This window comes from Urocampus carinirostris, chromosome 4 (genome assembly GCF_059441175.1).
Source record: "Urocampus carinirostris isolate Australia breed hairy pipefish chromosome 4, RoL_Ucar_1.0, whole genome shotgun sequence".
Taxonomy (NCBI): Eukaryota; Metazoa; Chordata; class Actinopteri; order Syngnathiformes; family Syngnathidae; genus Urocampus; species Urocampus carinirostris.
Window position 1 is genome coordinate 25,841,226 of NC_142352.1, and position 20,475 is coordinate 25,861,700.

Here is a 20,475-nt window from a genome sequence, read left to right on the forward strand (position 1 = left end):
GTAACAGTTTTTATTTTTCGAGAGAGAAATGCTTGTCTGTTTCCTAGCCAATTGGTGAGGTGCCCTTGAGCATGGCATTTCATACTTGTTTATGTTGCTTCCTTCTTTGAGACGCTCGCCAGCCGCCCCGGTTTTCGCAGCTCGCTCACTTCCTGCCAAGTCCACAAGACTCAGCCGACTTACTTTCTCACCACTTGTCTGCGAAGGACAAAGAAAAAAACAGGTCTGAGTGAAAGAATGAAAAAGGATGACTACAGAGAAAAGGAATATAGGTAGACTCAAGCTCATGATTTGTGGATCCTTTGGCAAGACAAAAAATATGTTTCTAGGTCATGAGCGCTGGTTATGTGTCTTGACAGTACAAAAGGGTATTGTGAGTTGAGCTTCTGATTGTTATTCTGTGAGGATGACTCAAGAAATTTACATGTGGTAAATAGAAATCTCTTTCTTTTTGTTTAAAGGATTCTTCATTTCACACTGCAAGGAAATTTGACCACAATCAAATTTTATTTTGATATTAAGCTTTTGGCCTACTGAACAGCTACATTCAATTTTTTCCACTAGATATCTTTACTAGGTCTCTTACATATGTAATCTTAGATTAGCTAAGTATCTGAATATTTGCAATGCAACAGCGATCTGAACAGCCATGGCACATATGATTCAGACTGTAAGTCATCAAAAGTGTCATACTGATGAGGCACGAGTACGCGGGAGATGGCTGGAAATCTTTAAGGGGAATTGGAAGTTGTTTTGAGTAAGAGTCCACATTAAGTTTTCCTAAAAAAGGGCGCCCCTACTTACCGCCCCCGGGGGGGTGCTTCAAGCACTAAAAGTTTCAATCGCACATGTGCAGTTAAAAGAACTTCATGAAATTGGTATCACCTGCGATCGTAAAGAATTTCTGCAGATTTTTGTCACACCATTTTCTGCTTGAAGAAATTGGCATCTGCGCAGTCCCTACAGCTTTTGGCCTTACGACTATTTTTGTCGGAGCTGCATATCTTTGGCCCTATTAGAAGGCCGAGGGGGTTCGTCTGTCTGACGAAGTTGTGGCCCGCTTTCTGGTTTACCCTCGCCCACCATCAGGTTGGTGGGTGTGGCCATTTGTTTGGTTTTCCCAGCTTGTTGCGGTTGTTTTGTTATGTCCAGCTTGTTCCGCATTAAATTCAGAGCTAACCTGGCTGATTGCTGCTCCCGGGCTGCTTTGCACGTGTTTTGCGATCGCCTAGCTTTGAGTTTTTTTCCCGGTTAGACCCCACTGGCGAGTCTTCGTGTGTCCATTTTTTGTGTGTCCATTTTCCCTGCGTTATGGTCGTCTTGGTGCTGTTTGCGATGGACCCCGCCCTGCCATGTGTCAACTGTGGCTCCCTTTTTGTGACCGTCGACAGTCGGGGGAAAGCTGCTTTGAGTCCCTGGAGGCCTCCTCACCTTTTTGATACAGCCTAACTTTTGTCCGCTCGGAGCTCGCCCAGTGTGACTGGTCAGGGCTCCATGTAAGCCATGCCGCACAGCGCCGTAGAGCGGCTGCCTCCGCCACTGGCTTACTGGTACACGCCTGCCGCCGGGTGTGGCTGGCGCAGTCTCCCCTGTCGGTGTGGCTGCACTTGAGCATACTATTACGGCTCACGAGACGAGGCAATGACTCTGGCCTTCATTTGCACCGTTGCCCCAGTCGTGTGGGTCCGGGGTTTTCCCAGTGATTGTTTCCCATTGTCCTTCCTCGCAGTCTTAGCCCGTCGGAAGTAGTATTTCCCGGCGGCCGCTGAAGTTGCATCCCGCGCCCTTTTGGGGGGCCTGCCTGCCACTCTCATAGGCGAGTGGGTTTTCTGGCCCCTTCTTCCCGTTTCTCGGGCCCCTGAGTCCTGGAGGTCCATTGTTGAGGGTTCGGGGCCGTCCGTCGAACGATTTTTCCAGCGACAGCTCAGTCTCTGGGCTGCTCGCACTCTCTATCCTGACCCACGGGTACACCTGCAGTTCTGTCGTCGCCCACCTGTCTCTGTTCTGGTGAAGGTGACTTCAATAGCTGACTGGGCAAAGGTCTTGCCCTTGAATAAGGAGCTTTCTCGGCACCAGCATCTTCTTCGGGTTCGCCTACAGGGGCCGACACTGGCAGATTCTGGTGCTCCCTTTCAGGCTCTCTTGCCCCGCAGATGTTCACCCGTTTTGTGAAGGTATTCTTGTTTATTTGTAAGTTATTTGTCAAACACTTGGGTTTATCATTGGTTTATATTATAGAATTTTCTTTAGTTTTGTCTTTTCTATCGGTCCAAAACCTAAGACTTTGGATGTAGTAGCAAAATAAAATTGTGTTTTTAACAAATCAGATTGATGGATGAATCGAAAGAATCATCGACTGATTCATCGATTATTAGAATAATTGTTAGTTACAGCATAAATCCTCGCGTTCATGCGAGAATATTCATAAAGTGGCCTACCTGCAAGTGTAACTGGAATTTGTAGACAATCGCATGTGATACAAATGACTAATCTCGGATGCCTTTCTCGAACTGCGCTTGCGCAAAGGTAACATTCAGTGCTCGAAGCACTGCCCCTGCAGTCGGTAGGGACGAAATAGAACCGTAGTTTCATTCATACCTTTCAATTTAGTAAAAAGAAAAAAAGAAACATTTTTTTAAGGTCTTACTGCTTTTCATGACCTAAACCATGCAGTGTAAAACCAGCTATGTTTTGCATGGGAACAAACAGAAGAACGAAGCGTCAAACTGAGACGGCCTTGGAAGAGCCTGTCAATTATTAACGTAATGTAACAGAAAGCATTTTGTCAAGATCAAACAGTCAGGAGTTAAATCAATGAGGCCTGAAACGTGGTGTTAAACTGCTCTACATTATTTCACTATATTAGAGGTCACCAAAGATTTTCCCTCTAAGCTTCCGCTGTGAGCCTCGCTTGGAATAGTGGTAAGAAACATCGATCCCTAGTGTGGCAACCACATCATTATGAAACATGTCAGAAATTTGAGATCAAATCAAGTTACATTTTCCAGCAACAGTAGTTAGTTTTTCAAATGTTAATTCATAGGCTAATGTAACATTGGAAAACATTTCTACCTTCTAACAACTATCATGAGATTTTCATTTAAAAAAAGTATCTTGTTACCTAATACTAACATTTTCAGGATTTATTTAGTCGAGTGCACAATACAGAACTGTATTTAATCAATGTTGACTGTTACATTAAATAAAGTGCAAATTCACAAATTAACAAGGGCAATCAAAGAGATCCCCAAAACATGTCATTTTTCCTGCTTTTTCTTTATTTTTTACTCTTTTTCTTTAAATGTATTTTTCTTTGTCTCTTTTTTTTCAATACATTTTTTTATTTTTTTTCTGCCGTTTTATTTTTTCCTACCCTTTTCTTCTTTTGTTCTCTAGTTTCCTTTTCCTTGTAGCTGTTACTTCCTTTCCTCGTTTTCCCCTTTTTAGTCATTTTGTGCATACAGTTACACAATAATTCGTAATATATGGAAGACAGCAATAAAAACAATCTGAAGAGCTGTTTCGGTGACATGAGCCGAAAGAGACGCTTCTCTAAAAAAATAACATTGGAACATTGCTCATCAACCTTTTTGAAACTGAGCGCTACATTTTAGTTACCAAATTGCGTGAAGTGCTTCTAGTTTTATATGCATTTGTAAAATAACTTATTGTATATTACTAGGTTGTTACCATGGTATTTATATGTCATTAACGGGTTGCAATGATTGAAAGTAGAGTTAAAATATTTAGTCAACCACTAAAACACCTGCCTTAAGCAACGGCAGAGAGAAAATTGTATACATAAGATAAAGGCTAATTTTAAACTGATCAAATTTTCTCAGTCTAGTTACAGTATTTAACAGTGCTGGGGAACATAATACAGGGAAAAAGTTGATAAATGGGATATTTACCCCAGATTGTATATCCGTCAAAGTGTGCGTGAGGATGATATTGAAGACGGCGTGTGATCGACTGCTCTCCTCGTTCATGTTTGTGGCAGCGACCGTGCGAGACTTATTACCCTCTGACATCAGCACCTCAATGTCCTGTCAATGAAGAAATAGCTCCTGAGTTCCTATGTTTCGTACAATAAATATACGCTTGAAAAAGATAAAAGTATTCAGGAGTCTGATGGTACCAATTATTGTGAACTCATCATAAACACATTGTTAGCCCACCTTGTAGCTCGCTACAGCTAGCCGTGATAGGCCATCCACATATGGACCCAACACTTTATGTTCTCTCACTTTCAGAGTTTGTCTGCCCCTGCAAAAAAAAAAAAAACAGAGCGGTAAACAATGCCAATTTTCCCAACTACAGTCAAGATTCTTGTGGTTCTGACCACACAACCGTAGCCCACTTTGTGATCTCTGACCCTCATTCAGACTAAAAACTTCATCACTGAAAAAGCACATATGGCTGTCAGATGGTTTACTCCTCTTCGGACCAAACAGTCTTAAAGGTTTAAAGGTCCAGGCAAAGTCAAAGGTCAGGTCATCAGTGGCCGGCCACTGGTGCTGATTTAGTGTTGGAAATGACCTAAACTCCACTAGGTACAACTACTAAATGCACTGACCACTCACAACAGCTGGTCTTAACCAGCAAGCGATCACTTTCTCACATCACATGTAGAAATTTGGTGTTACAAAGTTGGACTCAATTTTTTTTCTTTTTTCGGTGGAGCTAAGAATAAAACGCACACCATTGTGTTTGCGGACCTACCCTTTGGGGTCCAGCAGGTCGCGAACCTTTTCATTGTAAATCTCCATGTAGGAAACCTCTACGGTGAACTTCTCCTGCTCGCGCTGTTCCTTCTGTGTGCGTTCAAACAAAGAGCTACAAAGTCGGGGGATGAGACCTGGTTGGTCCACTGAACCCATCATGGTGTAGGACTTTCCGGAACCTAAACACATAACAAATGGGAGGGATAGTGTCTGGACTGAAATTTAACCTCTAAAAAGCTCTGCTCTGTTTGCAACCCTTTCTGTGCAATTTGTTACAAAATCTACTTCTTGCTTCATAGCCAGAAATGTAAACCAAGCAAGATTTGTCAGCAGATATACCTTCTCTGCAGTTAGTAACTTACCGGTTTGTCCATAGGCAAAGATGCAGGCATTGTAGCCAAGGAAGGCGTTGTGAAGAAGACTTTCCCCAAGGCACTGAAACACCACCTCCTGACCTGAGAAGATAGGAATATCGTAACATTTAGTATTGAAAATACTATGATTAGCGGCTTTACAGTGGACCCCTGGGATACATTTTAATATTTCAATGTGAAATTATTTGTCTTTTCGGTCCCTCGTTATGGCATATTCCCCACCACAAACCACCACCGACAAATTATTTTGCGTGCCCAAAAAGCAAGTTTTGTGTTTTGTGCATTTGAAGCATTAAGTCTCCTATATGCTGGTCTTCTATTGGTCACAGTAAAATAAAGTGATGGTCTGCTTTTGGTTTGTGTCACAGCATTATAAAGATGCCGATATGCTATTGGCTTAACTTCCTACCACAATGCCTTTTCCCCTCTTCTTCAGTAAAAAAATCTCACATGATTTGTAAAGACTCCGTTAATGTGATACAATCAGTATTTCTATACCAAATGTATAGAAATAGCTATAGGTTGCAAGACTTGCAGTAATGCTAAAAGGAAAAGCAAAAAGATATTGCAAGGAAACGAGCTTGGGATTATCAAGAAATACAAAGAAGACAAATGTATCGTAACCCTCTCTAAAGTACATGGCTGTAAACAATCGATGCTTTTAATGTACAGTGCATCCGGAAAGTATTCACAGCGCTTCACTTTTTCCACATGATGTTATTTTACAGCCTCATTCAAAATTGGATTAATTCAATCTCTTATCTCAAAATTCTACACAAAATACTCCATTTATGACAATGTGATAGTTTTTTTTTTTTTTTACTTTTTTTTAATTGATTAAAAATAGAAAACTAAGAAATCACATATACATAAGTATTCACAGCCTTTGCCTAATACTTTGTTGATCCACCTTTGGCAGCAAATACAGCCTCAAGTCTTTCGAATATGATCCCACAAGTTTAGCACACCTATCTGTAGGCAGTTTTGCCCATTCTTCTTTGCAATAAGTCTCAAGCTCAATCAGGTTGGATGGGAGACGTTTGTGCACAACCATTTTCAGATCTCTCCAGAGATGTTCGATCGGATTCAAGTCTAGACTCTGGCTGGGCCACTCCAGGACATTCACGGAGTGGTTCTGAAGCCAATCTTTTGAGATCTTGGCTGTGTGCTTTGGGTCGTTGTCCTGCTGAAAAATGAACCTTCGCCCCAGCCTGAGGTCAAGAGCGCTCTGGAGCAGGTTTTCATCCAGGATATCTCCATCTATTGCTGCATTCATTTTTCCTTCTATCCTGACTAGTCTGCCAGTTCCTGCTGCTGAAAAACATCCCCACAGCATGATGCTGCCACCACCATGCTTCACTTTAGGGATGGTATTGGCCTGGTGATGAGCGGTGCCTGGTTTCCTCCAAACATGGCACCTGGCATTTACACCAAAGACTTCAATCTGCGTCTCATCAGACCAGAGAATTTTGTTTCTCCTGGTCTGAGAGTCATTCAGGTGCCTTTTGGCAAATTCCAGACAGGCGTCCATGTTCCTTTTACTACGGAGTGGCTTTCGTCTGGCCACTCTACCATACAGGCCTGATTGGTGGATTGCTGCAGAGATGGTTGTCCTTCTGGAAGGCTCTCCTCTCTCCACAGAGGAACGCTGGAGCTCTGACAGAGTGACCATCGGGTTCTTGGTCACCTCCCTGACTAAGGCCCTTCTTCCCCGATCACTCAGTTTAGAAGACCGGCCCGCTCTAGGAAGAGTCCTGGTGGTTCCAAATGTCTTCCATTTACGAATAATGGAGGCCACTGTGCTCATTGGGACCTTCAAAGCAGCAGATTTTTTTCTGTATCCTTCCCCAGATTTGTGCCTCAAGACAATCCTGTCTCGCAGGTCTACAGACAGTTCTTTTGACTTCATGCTTGGTGTTTGTGCTCTGACATGCACACTCAACTGTGGGACCTTATGTAGACAGGTGTGTGCCTTTCCAAATCATGTCCAATCAACTGAATTTACTGCAGGTGGACACCAATTAAGCTGTAGAAAGATCTCAAGGATGATCAGTGGAAAAAAGATGCACCTGAGCTCAGTTTTGAGCTTCATGGCAAAGGCTGTGAATACTTATGTAAATGTGATTTCTTAGTTTTCTATTTTTAATCAATTAAAAAAAAGTAAAAAAAAAACTTTTTCCACATTGTCATAATCGAGTATTTTGTGTAGAATTTTGAGATAAGAGATTAAATTAATACAATTTGGAATGAGGCTGTAACATAACAAAATGTGGAAAAAGTGAAGCGCTGTGAATACTTCCCGGATGCACTGTACGTTTACGTTTTGTAGCATCATACATTTTGTTAGCTTCTTTTGAATCTTTCTTCTGGGGCTGACGTTTTTGGCCTGATTCACAACCAATTCTACATTCTTATTGTGTTCTCTGTGCATCTACTTTAGAAAATGATATGTTAATGCACGACCTTATGACGCTCGGGAGAGTCCGGAAGCACGAAGTTATTCGATGCAAGCTTGCGATTGGCTGCCGAGTATTCAAATTGCCAAACAAACCAAAATTTCCAAACAAAACAAAGATTTCGAAATCGGAATGAAGCAAACGTTTGATTTGGGAAAAAAAAAAGAAAAAAAAAGAAAGAAAAAAAAAAGTTGTCGGCCACCCGAGCGGAGACGTTTTGTAAGTTGTACGCCCGACGTAAAAGATGCACACCCTGGGCGTCCGGGCAGACGTTACTTCAGACACTGTCTATATATTTATAACATTATTCAGTCATATGCAAATATATTACACGTGAGTCGTATGCAGTATACACTATTTTGTTATGTAAAAGTTTTTTTCTGCATTACCCAGTGTTCAGAAGGAATTACTCGATTACCATAGGTTTCCATCTCTTGCCATAATGCAATTTCACCTAACGATCCCCACCTCAGAAGAGATTTATGTTGTATCCTGGAGGTCTACTCTATGTGCTTTTGCAGGAAATACCCAACGAATTTATGTAAAAATGATTGAATGGCAATTGAATTGCAGTATTTTCCTGACAATCGTCAGCTCTCCTTGAAAATTTAATTCAGTATTGATGATGGAGCCATTTCTGGAAAATCAACCTGCAAATTTCTCTTTGTCCGAATCATCCATGGACCAGAAGCAGTAGTCGTAGGCGAAAACCTGGAGCGGCACACAAAGGCAGATGTAAACAACTCATCGGTTGCTTTTGTGTAAAAGTAAGATACAAAGCTAATATGGTGTTTCCAAAAGGGAGCCAATGCAACCAAAACAGCTGTGTCTTTGTTTAACACCAGCGTTGACCCAAGGACATAAAAAATTACCTCACTGCAAACAAAGTTGAAAAGTCGGCATTACCTTTGACTGATTCCTGGCGATGTTGTGAAGGTGGTCAAAGTACATGTGGAGAGAAGGACATATTTTGGACATTAGAGGGTAGAGATATTTTTACAGCAACAAATCACATTCCCGTTACTCTAAAACAATAAGAACAAAAATAGCTGAAGACACCAAACACTTGATTGGACTTTGTGTATGTGTGTGTGTGTTTTTGTCTTCCTGACAGGTTTTTATCATTCAACAACAATCCTTTTTATGTGTTTTCTCTACAGCAGAGTAGCAGCAGAGAGAGAGAGGGGGATGGTTCATGGGTTTGCATAGCTTGAGGTTGCTTGTATTTTCATTGCACTATTTTATGACACACTTACAATCTAGGCTAGTCCAGAAGCACTACCTTGAAAATAGTGTGTAATTATCCTAATCCGGTGAACCCTTTATAATAATAATAATAATAATAATAATTTCCTTTGTATTGTCATTCTTTGTAACAATGTACACAGAACGAAATGTCGGTACACCTGACCCGTTGTAGCGAGTCGGTGCAGCCGCAGCCAGAGGGCGCCGCCATTATACCAATTAGGTATGTCTCGGTCGAGGCGCGAACCAGCGACCTCCCAGTCTCAAAGCGGGCACACTACCATCTAGGCTATTTTCGCGGGAGTGAAACAACCTGCGATAGGTGAGGTAGAAACCTCTATTTTTTTGGATTTTTTTTAGTTATTATACAATTAAATAATGTATTGCACATTGAAACCAAAGAGCGGACCCTTTTCACAGACTCAAACATCAGTTTACAAATAAAAGTACTATACACTGTACCTGCAAACATTCATCTGTGTAGTACTAATAAATACTCTTAGGGACTTGAATAGCCAATCAGAATGCAGAACACAATGCATGATGAAAACCAGTACAGCAGCAATACAGTGACCCGTTAGAGCAAGGTATTGAAATGAAATGATCTGCATTTATATAGCGCTTTTCAAGTCAATGACTTCCCAAAGCGCTTTACATTGTGCTTCACATTTCCCAATAGCGGCCGTGATCTGTGCAGCCATGTAAGGCGCTAACCTGCTTATTGGGGGTATTGGGGTTTCAGTGTCTTACCCAAGGACACTTCGGCATGTAACAAGCCGGGATTCGAACTGGGATCCCTTAATCCTAAAACGATCGCTCTACCTCCTGAGCTACTGCCGCCCCACTGTATTCTTTTTTTTACATGGTTCTTTTTAAATCTAAAGTCTTTTATCACATGTTTATCCTTGCGTGTGCAGTCCAATCTTGTTAAGAATTGACACTATGTTGTTTAATGAATGACAAAAAAAATCTAGTTTTTGAATCAGCTAGGGGAAGACATAGATTATTGAGTTGACGTAGTGATGAGAAAGTCATGGTATTATCATTTTATTGTACCATATGCATACAGTCCTCTCCTAAAACATATTTACAGTACCTCCTAACGTACAGCAAAGGCAATTTGTTTGTTTTATTATATAATGAAGATGTCTGATCTCGGCGTGAAATTTTTCATAACTATCCACTGTGGCACGGTGGGAAAAAAATACAACCCGGATTTATAAGGAAGTCAACAGGGCTCCAAGGATTCTATTTGGAAACTCCACAAGGGAATTAATTCCAGTGAACCCCATTCAGGACTTATCAGATGAGCACCTAATGAAGGGATGGAAAAATGTCAAAGGTTTTTGCTCAGTTTGAACGTTGGCGACGCAATAAGAGGTATTGGAGAATAGCCATAATTTGTACTTGGCAGGCGATTTGAGCACCAACCACAAGAAAAAGAAACAAAATGATTGATCTTATGAAAATATAACCAAAATTCCAGATGGAAATTCCTTTTTTCTAAGCAACCACACATATTTCTTTGTTGATGAGTCAAGGATTATTCTCAAGCATGTGCAAATCATTCCTGCGTGCTTCTTGAAGCACATCTCACTTAGCACCCTCACGTAAAATGGAGAAAGCTGTCTATGTGTGGACGTGGTATTCAAGCCAAGGACGTCTTAAGTTATATACATTTCGACAGACCCTATTAAAAAAAAAACTATCCATCCTCCCTTTATACTACATCTTTTTGCACATGAACCAATGACCCAAGACATTTATATTACGTTAATAAATTCTGCTTTTAAACCTTACCTTCTGTATATACGTGGCTGGTTCACAGTAGACCCTTAATATACGTCATCCCGCCTGACCACATTTGCACTTTACGGTTGGAATAAGATGTTTTTTCGCCCCATCTTTACAGCATTTTCCTCTCCTATATGACGTCCCAACAAATTTTCCCGTGCCCCAAAGCCAATTCAAACTTAATAGTTTTTTTTAAGATGTTGGTCTGCAATTGTTTGTGTCACATGTATACAGAATATATATTGCATACTCACACATATACACACACAGATCCCTCGCTAAATTGCATGGCCGTAACCTATCGATATTGGGAACTTAAAAATAAGGAGGCTATCAAAATAAGTTTTAATTTTATTCTGCAGTCTCTTACCCAGCTGCATCCACCAGCCAACACCACTTTACCAGCTCAAGCCACGTTAAGTCAAGTCATGTTTATTTGTACAGCCCTTAATCACAAAAAGTCTCAAAGAGCTGCACAGACCACAGGTTATTGCAAACCAGACTGTTATTACCCTATCCCCTGATCTAAAACCTACATGAGGGCAAGGAAAAACTCAAAAACCTCAACATGAGGAAAATGAAGAAACGTCACACCAAAAGTTAATAAAACCTCATTTTTAGTTTAAATGTATATTTATCTATAAAAACATTTAATCATAGGAACATGTATTAAACATTAGTACTTACTAAATACTATTTTGTTAATTTTTAATGATTTTAACTGGAGTACCCTGGTTTCAAAATGCATTAGCTCATTACAATAGGTTTTCATCACTTTTTTACACATTCACCGTGATGGGGTGTCAATGGGGTTAACTGAATATCTAAAAATAAACAGTCTAAGTGTTTTGTGGAAGGCTTCCGATCGGCCATGCCCTTTATTGAAATAAAACGGGTGACACATATAAAACATAATAAAGCCATAATATTGTCTCATTAATAAGCATCACAGGTTGTTGACATGGTTGTTATAATTAATATATTAATGTGAGGGCCTAGACTCAATGAGACCACGGCAGGTTTTTGACGTTTGCTGTGATGACAGCTGTCACAGCAGCTTCGCGGGTCAAAGACGTGAGAAGACGCGTCTTTGCTTTCGCCCGCAATTAATGAGGTGCGCCATCACCAACCCCCCAACACCAAATGAGTAGTAAGAATTAGATGCAGAGAGCCGTGGGCTTGTTCCTCAACTTTCATCACCGTCATTTAGAAAATATCTTAATGCATGGCTGCTTCAAACTCCCCCCCATCACCCCTAATTTTTCCACTGTTCTTCCATTGTTCCTCCGCCCCCATACCTCCTTTGTACAATCCACGGCTGCATGGAACGGAGGCCTGAGACTGGAATTTTTTAAATCAAGGGAGGGTTGGTGCACATGTGATACCACATGTAATAATCACAACAGCTGTGTCCATGAAGCTGCTGCCATTTTGCTGTCAGATTGCATTGATCACATTTTTAAACATAGATAATAATATGGCTAATAGGAGTGTTAGGAAAACAAAAGCTCCTGCCACTTCAACTGGAGTTGTGTTGTTAGTACTCAAATCACTTTATTTCATTTATTTTTCAAACATCGACTGCCACTGTAGGCTATAGCCGCCAGAGCATTATTTTCCATTTAGGTAGCCTGGCATGGAATGAATAAACAATAATCTATATCTATTTCATACATTACTCATTGCTTTTCTATTTATCTGGGCTTTGTTTCACCAAATAGTTAGTTTCAGTTGTTTGGTATTTGAATAAATATGTTTAAAAATTAGTTAACTACTGGTGCATTTCATTTCAGATTTTGATTATGTTTATGATTTTAAAATCAATCAACCATTGTCATAACTGTAAACTTCTTTGATTTTATCCTACACTTACGACTTTTTGCTGATATATTTGAATATGATTGTATTAAGACAGGCTCCTAAACATGCTGTGCCTTTAATAGACAACTTAATGATGTTACTGCTTTACCTTTAGACATGCAGTTTGTTGACGTGATCGTCTTGCGGAAGTAGTGACACTGCTGCCACAGCATGTCTCACACTCTGCTTTAACTCTTTTGTTGTACGTGAGTGACTGAGTACAGTAGTTTTACACGTCTTAGCTCTGTGAGAATTAGTTTATGGGAAAAAAAAACTATCTTTGCTAAGTTTAAAGCCCATAAGGCGCATAGAAAAGTCATTCACAATGTGATCCACGCCCTATCACAAAGCGCGTCTTTTTAGACGACGTGATAGAGGACAGCAGTGTGGGATTCCCCGCGAAAATTAGTATTATGGGCGTCGCCACTAAAACGTTTGAATCATGGGCGTCGCTGCTATCGTATACAAACAACAAAATGAAAAGGGCTAGTCGGAAGAAGGCATGATGAAAGAATGGCTGAGGGATGTTTATGTCAGAAGACCAGGTGTTTTTTTTGTTCATGTAGCCCAGTTGCTCTTGATTTGTGATTATACGTGCCCATTTGACAGCCAATGTAAAAAAAAAATGGTGAAGAAAATGAACTGTGTTTTTGCCATCATCCCCGGGGCAGCTGATGAAGGAGCTTCAACCGCTAGACATCAGTGTCAACCGGTATTGTGCTGAAAATTGTCCCCCTGCCGAGAATTGTCAAAAATGGCACAAAATACTGAAAAGGATAAGGATATCATCGTATTTAGCTTTGGCAAAGACTGCACTGAGCGAAAGAGAGAAGGGAGTGCCTTGGTCTCTGTGCAGAGATCCAACCACCTCTACTGCTCACCCAATCAAATTGCCTTGAGTGGTTTGCTGGTGTTTTTTTTTTTTTTTTAAATTTAGAGTTTATTTTTATTCATTTTTTTATAACTTTTTATTTCTCACACACACTTTGACAGAGGGTTGGGTCATCCATCATACAGCAACACAAACAAAAAATATATACAATTGACATACCCATAAATAACAACAAAAAAAAAAAAACAACAACAAAAAATGTTAATAAAATAAATGAAATTAACTAAATTAATTTTGTTTAATCACAGGATTTTCATTATAAAGTATCTTAACAGAGACAATACAGAGTTTAATGAGCTTCCATTTAAAGGGTTTATTAGCGACCTACTGCCAAAACGGGGTATGTTGGTGTGACACTCCGACTGTAAACTGTAGTTGAGAATGTGCCCTATATATGCTGACCTCTGTGCTAGAGGAATTATCAGGTACTGATCTCAGAGGAAGAGAAAAGTACAAAGCAAAGAATAATTCAATCAATTTAGAGGTATTTTCTCATGTGTGCGTTGGTGTTTGTCAGTGGGATTACACAAAGTGGTATTATGTGAGTTGTGACCTCTGTAGTCCATTTATGCTGGACATAATGATAGGGCTCAAGTCCAAAACATAACAAATCTGTGCTAATGCACTTATCCTGTAGGGCACTGGGCCAGGCACTAACTACCAGTAACCCTGTTTGGTAAAACCACCCTCTGAGCTAGAATCAGGATTTGGATTTTGCTTTAGGGCTTTCAAACAACATTGGGATGATCCTGGTAGATGTAATTTAGTCAAATGAAAAGCTATGTACAGCAGATTTGGGATACAGTGACCCAGCCTTACAACATTTTAACGGTGTTGGAAAAGACGATTTTTGGCCCCTCTTTTCAGCATTTTTCCCAAAATAAGGCATTAACATCAAATCATTTTGCCTGCCCAAAAACGTCAAACTTTGCGGCGTTAGTTCATATGTTCGGTTTTTAAGATACCCGTCTGCTATCAGCGGAAGTCATATAAAATGCTGCTCAATTATTTGTTTGAGTCATAGCATTATGAAGATACGGATATGTTTTTGGCTTAACTAACTACTACATAGTCTTTTTCCTCATTCAGTTCAAAACTCATGTGCTTCACAGAGACTTTGCCAGTCAGCGACAAAAAGCGCCATTTTTTTCCTACTGGATTTATTACTATAGGTCCCAGGCTCACAATGGTGAAGGGGGGAGCAAAAGCATGATAGCCATAGAAAGAAGGATTATCATGAAATACAAACAGGGCCCAAGCATCTCTAACCTGGCTAAATTGCATGGCCATTACCAATCGACAATCAGGACTATTATTAAAACAATACGGAGGCGGTTAAAGCAAAAACATATTGTAAGAGCAAGAATATCATTCCAAGATTTAAAATAATTTTCATTTCTAATCTGCCGTCTCCTCTGCATTCACCTGCTTCTCCACTCGTCCAGATACAATCATGTCACATCAAAGGAGAATAAAATGTAACTTTTACTTTACATGTACACTGAAATACCATTTGATTTAATCATTTACGAGTAGATTACATATAATAGTACATACTATAGACACTTTTGTAATTTTAATGTTTTATCTGGAGTACTGCAGGATCGAAATTCATTAACCAATTGCCACAGGTTTTGTCCATCTCCCAATATAAGGCAATTTTTCTTTGCAATCCCTACCTCAGAAAGGATTAATGTTGTATCCTGGGGTTCTACTGTACATGGGAAACTTAAGTATATTTAATTTGAAAGAGTAGCTGCACATGTAACATTACATGGTATTAGTCACATAAAGTTGGTGAGTAAAAGCCTGGTAAAAACGCTTTCCTTCCTTTATGCAAATTTTGTCAAAACCCCCAAAAATGAGAAGCATCTGTGCAGCGAGTCCAAGCACTCTCGCCGCTTTATCGGCCTTTTGTCAGCCCCACAGGCGGCCGGAGAAACTACAGCCAGGCTCTTGTTTGTGCCTCCATATAAAAGTCAGCGGGATAAATTTTATGGTCGACAGATGCTGCACTGAATGAGCCCGTGGACTTCCAACATTGGAGGAAAAGGGGTTTCATAGTTGTAGTTGCCCTGGAATGAACCTAAATGCCCCTCCCCATATGGGTGTTGTTGCCCCAGAAACAGGAGAAAAGGGTGGAAGCAAAGGTGGTAAGAGAAAGACTGGCAGCAGCTGAGCTGAGTCAATCTTTTTCAATTGTCTGCTGTCTGACTTTTCTTCTTGACCCAGGCCTCAAACTCTGCGTCATTCCCTTATTTTTTTCTTCCAATACGTTCCACCAGTCACGAGATCCTTTCTTCTGACACAGATGACTTACTCCAAATGAAGCAAATGCAGTAGATTTGTTGATTTAGCCATCTCATTAGATAGATAGATAGATAGATAGATAGATACTTTATTCATCCCCGTAGGGAAATTCACACTTGGGATGGAGGGGTGATTGAACTTTGTCCCATTTAGAGTTTTTCAATTCAGACTGGCTGTTATAAAAATATCTCTGCATTGGCAATGGGGCTGTCAAGTGCATTCTGGGGTGATGAAGGAGGGGCCGATTACCGGAACACTTGTTTGTTGACACTTTTATCATCCGCGAGCAAAGAGAGGGTGGTGATCATGTTTTCGTTTTGGATCTGAGTATGTATATTTATTGTGTGTTTGTCCACCCAAAAAAAGGGGGAAAGAGTTTAGATATGACCAGTTTCTCACAGTCACTCAGGTAGGTTACCCTAGATGTGAAAATAAGAATAGCCTGACTCTGCACTTTAGGTTTTGTTGACTCAGATTTTTTCCCCAGAAAAGTGCTCTGCTCCCCCAGGTCAGAACAACATTGAATAGGAACACAATTTTTACAGGTAGTCAGGTAGGTTACTTCAGATGTGAAAACTGCCCTAAAAAGCTGCCACTGCATTTTTGGTTTTGCTTACTCAACAGCTTTCCCAGAAAGACATTCTACTCTTCCAGGCAGAGCACATTTTGGGCAGAAAATCAATGTTTCACGAGCAATCAGGTAGGTCATTGTACAGGTGAAAAAGCCCCCAGGACACCTATAGTAACTCAGCACTTTTGGGTTTGCTGACTCAGAAGTTTCTGCCAGAAGGACATTCTCCTCTTTCAAGCAGAACAACATTCAATTTGAACACAATGTCTTGCAGACGGAAGGGTTGTGAAAAAAATGCCCACAAAAGTCAACTCAGCACTTTGGGTTTTTTGCTGACTAAGCATTTTCTTTCAAAAATACATTTCAATACCCCCAGGATAGAACGACATTGAATATATGCACCATCTTTTTTAGGCAGTCATCAGGAAGGTTACACAAGATGTGATAACTGCCTTAAAAAGATGACTCTGGATATTTGGTTTTGCCGACTTTCCCAGAAAGATATTCTACTCTCTTAAACAGAAAAAGGATATGCCAACCAAAAATGGTCTCGTGAGCTCGTGATTTTATTTTTGGCCGATTTTTAAATTCGATATTTCTCTCCTGGAATAGTTTTTGTGACGTCCTCTAACAAAGGTGAGACAACGTTTTCTGCTGAAATACCTATTTGATTTGAATAGTCCTTTATATTTAAGACAACTGTTATAAGCCAATACAATTGAAGTTTTATATCTTCACAGATATTGATTATATTGTCGCTGATAATCTAAAAAAAAATTCATTTTTATCATTTGTATGAATAGAATGTTTACAAAGAAAATAGAGAAAAAAAAATAATATGGAGGTACGTCTTTTTGAAATAGCAACTATGATATATACTGTATGTTAATTAAAATAAATACGGATTGCTAAAGAAAAATATGATACCAGGTCTGGTATTTTAAGTTAATGGTTGGAAAATCGCTATTTGTCCAATCCTTACCTAGAATAATTTACATTACGATCCCAACAGAGTTTTGCTATATTTCAATGTGGTAGTGTGGAGAAACAAGACAAACAACAGTCAAATGATTAAAATGCCCATCAAAAAGTGCATTTTTGTTGGTTCCATCCAACTACGAAAGAGCGACGAAAAAGTTGATCTCCACACAAATCTGACCTTGGACACAGCAAAATGTCTGCAGAAACAACTGCAAAAAAATTAACCGGACATACCTGGAATCGCTTTTGCCTAGGTTGGCCATGGCTGGATGGAGGACCGTCTGGTTTTTAACCATCTCCACCACACATTTGGTGTTCAATTCTTTTTCTGTGGACAGAAGAGGACATGGGGTTCAGAACATTTAGTAACTCAATTATTCATTTAAACTGCATGTAGTATATATAAAACAGATCTGGCAGATACAACTGCCATAATTTAATTTCATGTGACCCTGCAACAGTGATTAGTGTTGCATTTCAACCTCGGCTGTGACAAATTTATATATAGCTTGATCACATGCTTGAATTTTTTTCTGCGGGATGTGCCACATGCTTATGAACACTGCACACTAAATGACAAACGTAATTTAGGATCACATTGTTAACTCTTTTAGGGAAACATGAACCCTGCCTTTGATTCTTCCCTCTCTGGCTTTAAAAGCATTGTGACAACCCCCTTAAAATGGTCTACCACTTTTGGAGGCATGAAAATGGGTCAGGGCTTAAAAAGGTGAGAAAGATGTGGAGGCAATACCGGATTTTTTTATATTTAACGCACACCCTATTTTCTTTTTTTTTTATTTATTTTTTTTATTAAGAATCGGTATACACATTGCTGTACTTTTTCTCATCTCAGGCATTGACAGTAAAAATGTTGAATACATACAGCTCTTATTTATTCATTTGACAACTCTGAACACAATACCAACATAAGATTGACAATGTATTTTATTTCAAGTCCTTCAAAGTGCGATTGATCATCAGATACACCAAAGAGTTGTTTTCTCAGTCATGCATTTTTATGTTTATTTATATCTTTCAGCATGACTTTCAGTTTTCGCCATTCTTTAACATTCATCTCTGGTACCATGAATAAAAAAAGTGTGAACATGAGAACATAAAATGCGCATTGCACACAAATAAATATAGTACTCCTGCACGTGCGGACTACAATGATTTTAATTCAAAGGCATCACCTTAAACAACCGATTCACTCAGGGGAAAACTAACAATACCCCCCTAACCTCCTCAAAATATTTTATCCTTGGATGTATAAAGGTTATCCTTTTTGACTTCTAAATAGTGATTTTTTCTTTAAGGTAAGATTTTCATACCAGCTTTTCTCAAATATTTGTTGCCCACATATATGCAAACAAGATGTTAAAAAAAACCTTTACCTTTCAAGGAAATCAGTTTATTTTTACTTGGTTAATCAATACAGCAAAAGACACAGCATGACGTGGAACAGTTTTTTTTTTGAAAACCAGGAGGGTCATCAAAAGCGTACCAGAAGAAGTCAAGTGGTCCTAATGTTTTGTCCATTTGGGGGACACTGGGTACGTTTGCGTGCAGGCAATAGACACAGAATATTGGATTTCTGGGGCAAACGGAATGAATCATTTACATGCCTAGAGACAAACATATAACCCCTATGCATGGCATATGCAAATACTCCAATAACAAGGGGGGGAGTAACATCATTATGCAAAAAAGATGCTTCCAAATTTAACTTTTGACATTAAACAAGGGTTAAATTCATGTAAATAAAGGGAACAATATACCAAGCTTGTTTCTTCCATGTTCCAAAAGCGAGGTTCACTGCTGTGTTTCATGTGTTTACAAGATGTGCTTGTACGAGGCTAGCCAAAATCATTGACTTACACTGAGAATACAATTATGACATCCACTATATATAGATGGATACACCAGCATTTTCTTTGCCGTGGGGGGCAAAAAATAAGTAATCCCGTACAAATCAACCAATACACATGATGCTCTTTTTAATGAGTATGCTGCAGTTTGCTTGCATTATTCTTGGTACTACAAGTTCCACAGTGCATAGAAGCATATGAATATGAGGGGAAACTACGTTTTCACAAAGTTGGAGGGCACAAAATGATGGCCGGACGTTTTCCTTTAGGACTTTCTGGTAAACAACAGAATTCATTATTTTGTCAACCACAGCAAGTTATCCTGGTCCTGAGTTACCAAACCAGTGTCAGTGTTCATGACTCCACTATAAAAGACTGGTCAAAAATGACAGCCATGGGAGAGGAAAACCACTGCTTTCACAAAGTCGTAACATTAGCCAAAAAGCATCTTGACTATACTCATAACTTTTGGGAAACAATTCCCTCCCATTCAGCGCACCTTCCTCTGGAATTCTTTGCAGACTCAAAGTTTGAATCATCCTGCTACGGTTTTAAATAGACAAGCTCTTCATTTTTTACATGTTCCCTGTTCCAACGCATTCAAGACGTGCATGGACAAGATCCGGTGGCGATTATTATTTTTTTTAATATAAATCTAAACGGGAATAACAGCTTGCGTTTTTGAGTGATAAGCCATTAAGGATTCATCACACGAGTAAAAATTGAAGTTACAAGTGATGGGAAAATCGCAGAAATGTTGTTTTAATTTCCATTTTCAGATGTTGTTATTGATTGAGAAACTCCTGATTATTGAACTTTTCATGAGCTGAGGCCATATTTGAAACAGTACTTTACCAAACCTATTTCAAAACAGGGTCCAATTTTGGTACGTTGTTGTACTGGATGCAATTGTAAAAATGGAAATCAGCTTTCACTTATTAATGGCTGGTTCACTTGCATTGCCAAAGCTACACGAGTGCTCAGTCTAGAAATTCATGATGCTGATTGGCTGTCATTCTGGTCATGGAAGACTTACACAACATTAGCAAATATTCCATCCAACTCACTCCCTTCCTGCCTTTGTCCAATTTTGCCTGCTACACCACCGCATGGCTGTACTTCAACCAGAATCGAACCACTCCTTCTAAACTAAACTTGTTTTAACTAGTAAACGAGAACATTAGCTATACTGAAGTCATCAGTGCCTCTAATTAGAAAATAATTACACCCAAATTTTTAGTACGGAACATTTGCCCCAAAACAAAAGCCTTAAAATGGGTCTTTACAAAAATAATTTTCAGTCAGACGCGCTTTGGGGTGGAAACTGCTGCTTTTGTGGTTTTCAAAGTCCTTTCTACTGCCTTCAGCTGCCATGCTGTCAACTTTGGGCTTCAAAT

The 20,475-nt window shown here is 39.6% G+C and overlaps 1 protein-coding gene across 2 annotated transcripts in view; it reads right to left on the bottom strand.

Moving 5' to 3' along the window:
- Positions 1-20,475, bottom strand: part of kif13ba (kinesin family member 13Ba) — a 43,913-nt gene that overhangs the window by 15,295 nt on the left and 8,143 nt on the right. For both annotated transcript variants that reach the window (XM_088333972.1, XM_088333971.1), the window contains exons 2-9: positions 17,442-17,535; positions 8,461-8,473; positions 8,205-8,265; positions 5,087-5,179; positions 4,723-4,903; positions 4,179-4,266; positions 3,912-4,046; positions 86-198 (exon numbers count right to left, since the gene is read on the bottom strand). In XM_088333972.1, coding sequence (XP_088190098.1) covers positions 86-198; positions 3,912-4,046; positions 4,179-4,266; positions 4,723-4,903; positions 5,087-5,179; positions 8,205-8,265; positions 8,461-8,473; positions 17,442-17,535 — 778 coding nt within the window. The remainder of the gene's footprint in view (positions 1-85; positions 199-3,911; positions 4,047-4,178; positions 4,267-4,722; positions 4,904-5,086; positions 5,180-8,204; positions 8,266-8,460; positions 8,474-17,441; positions 17,536-20,475) is intronic.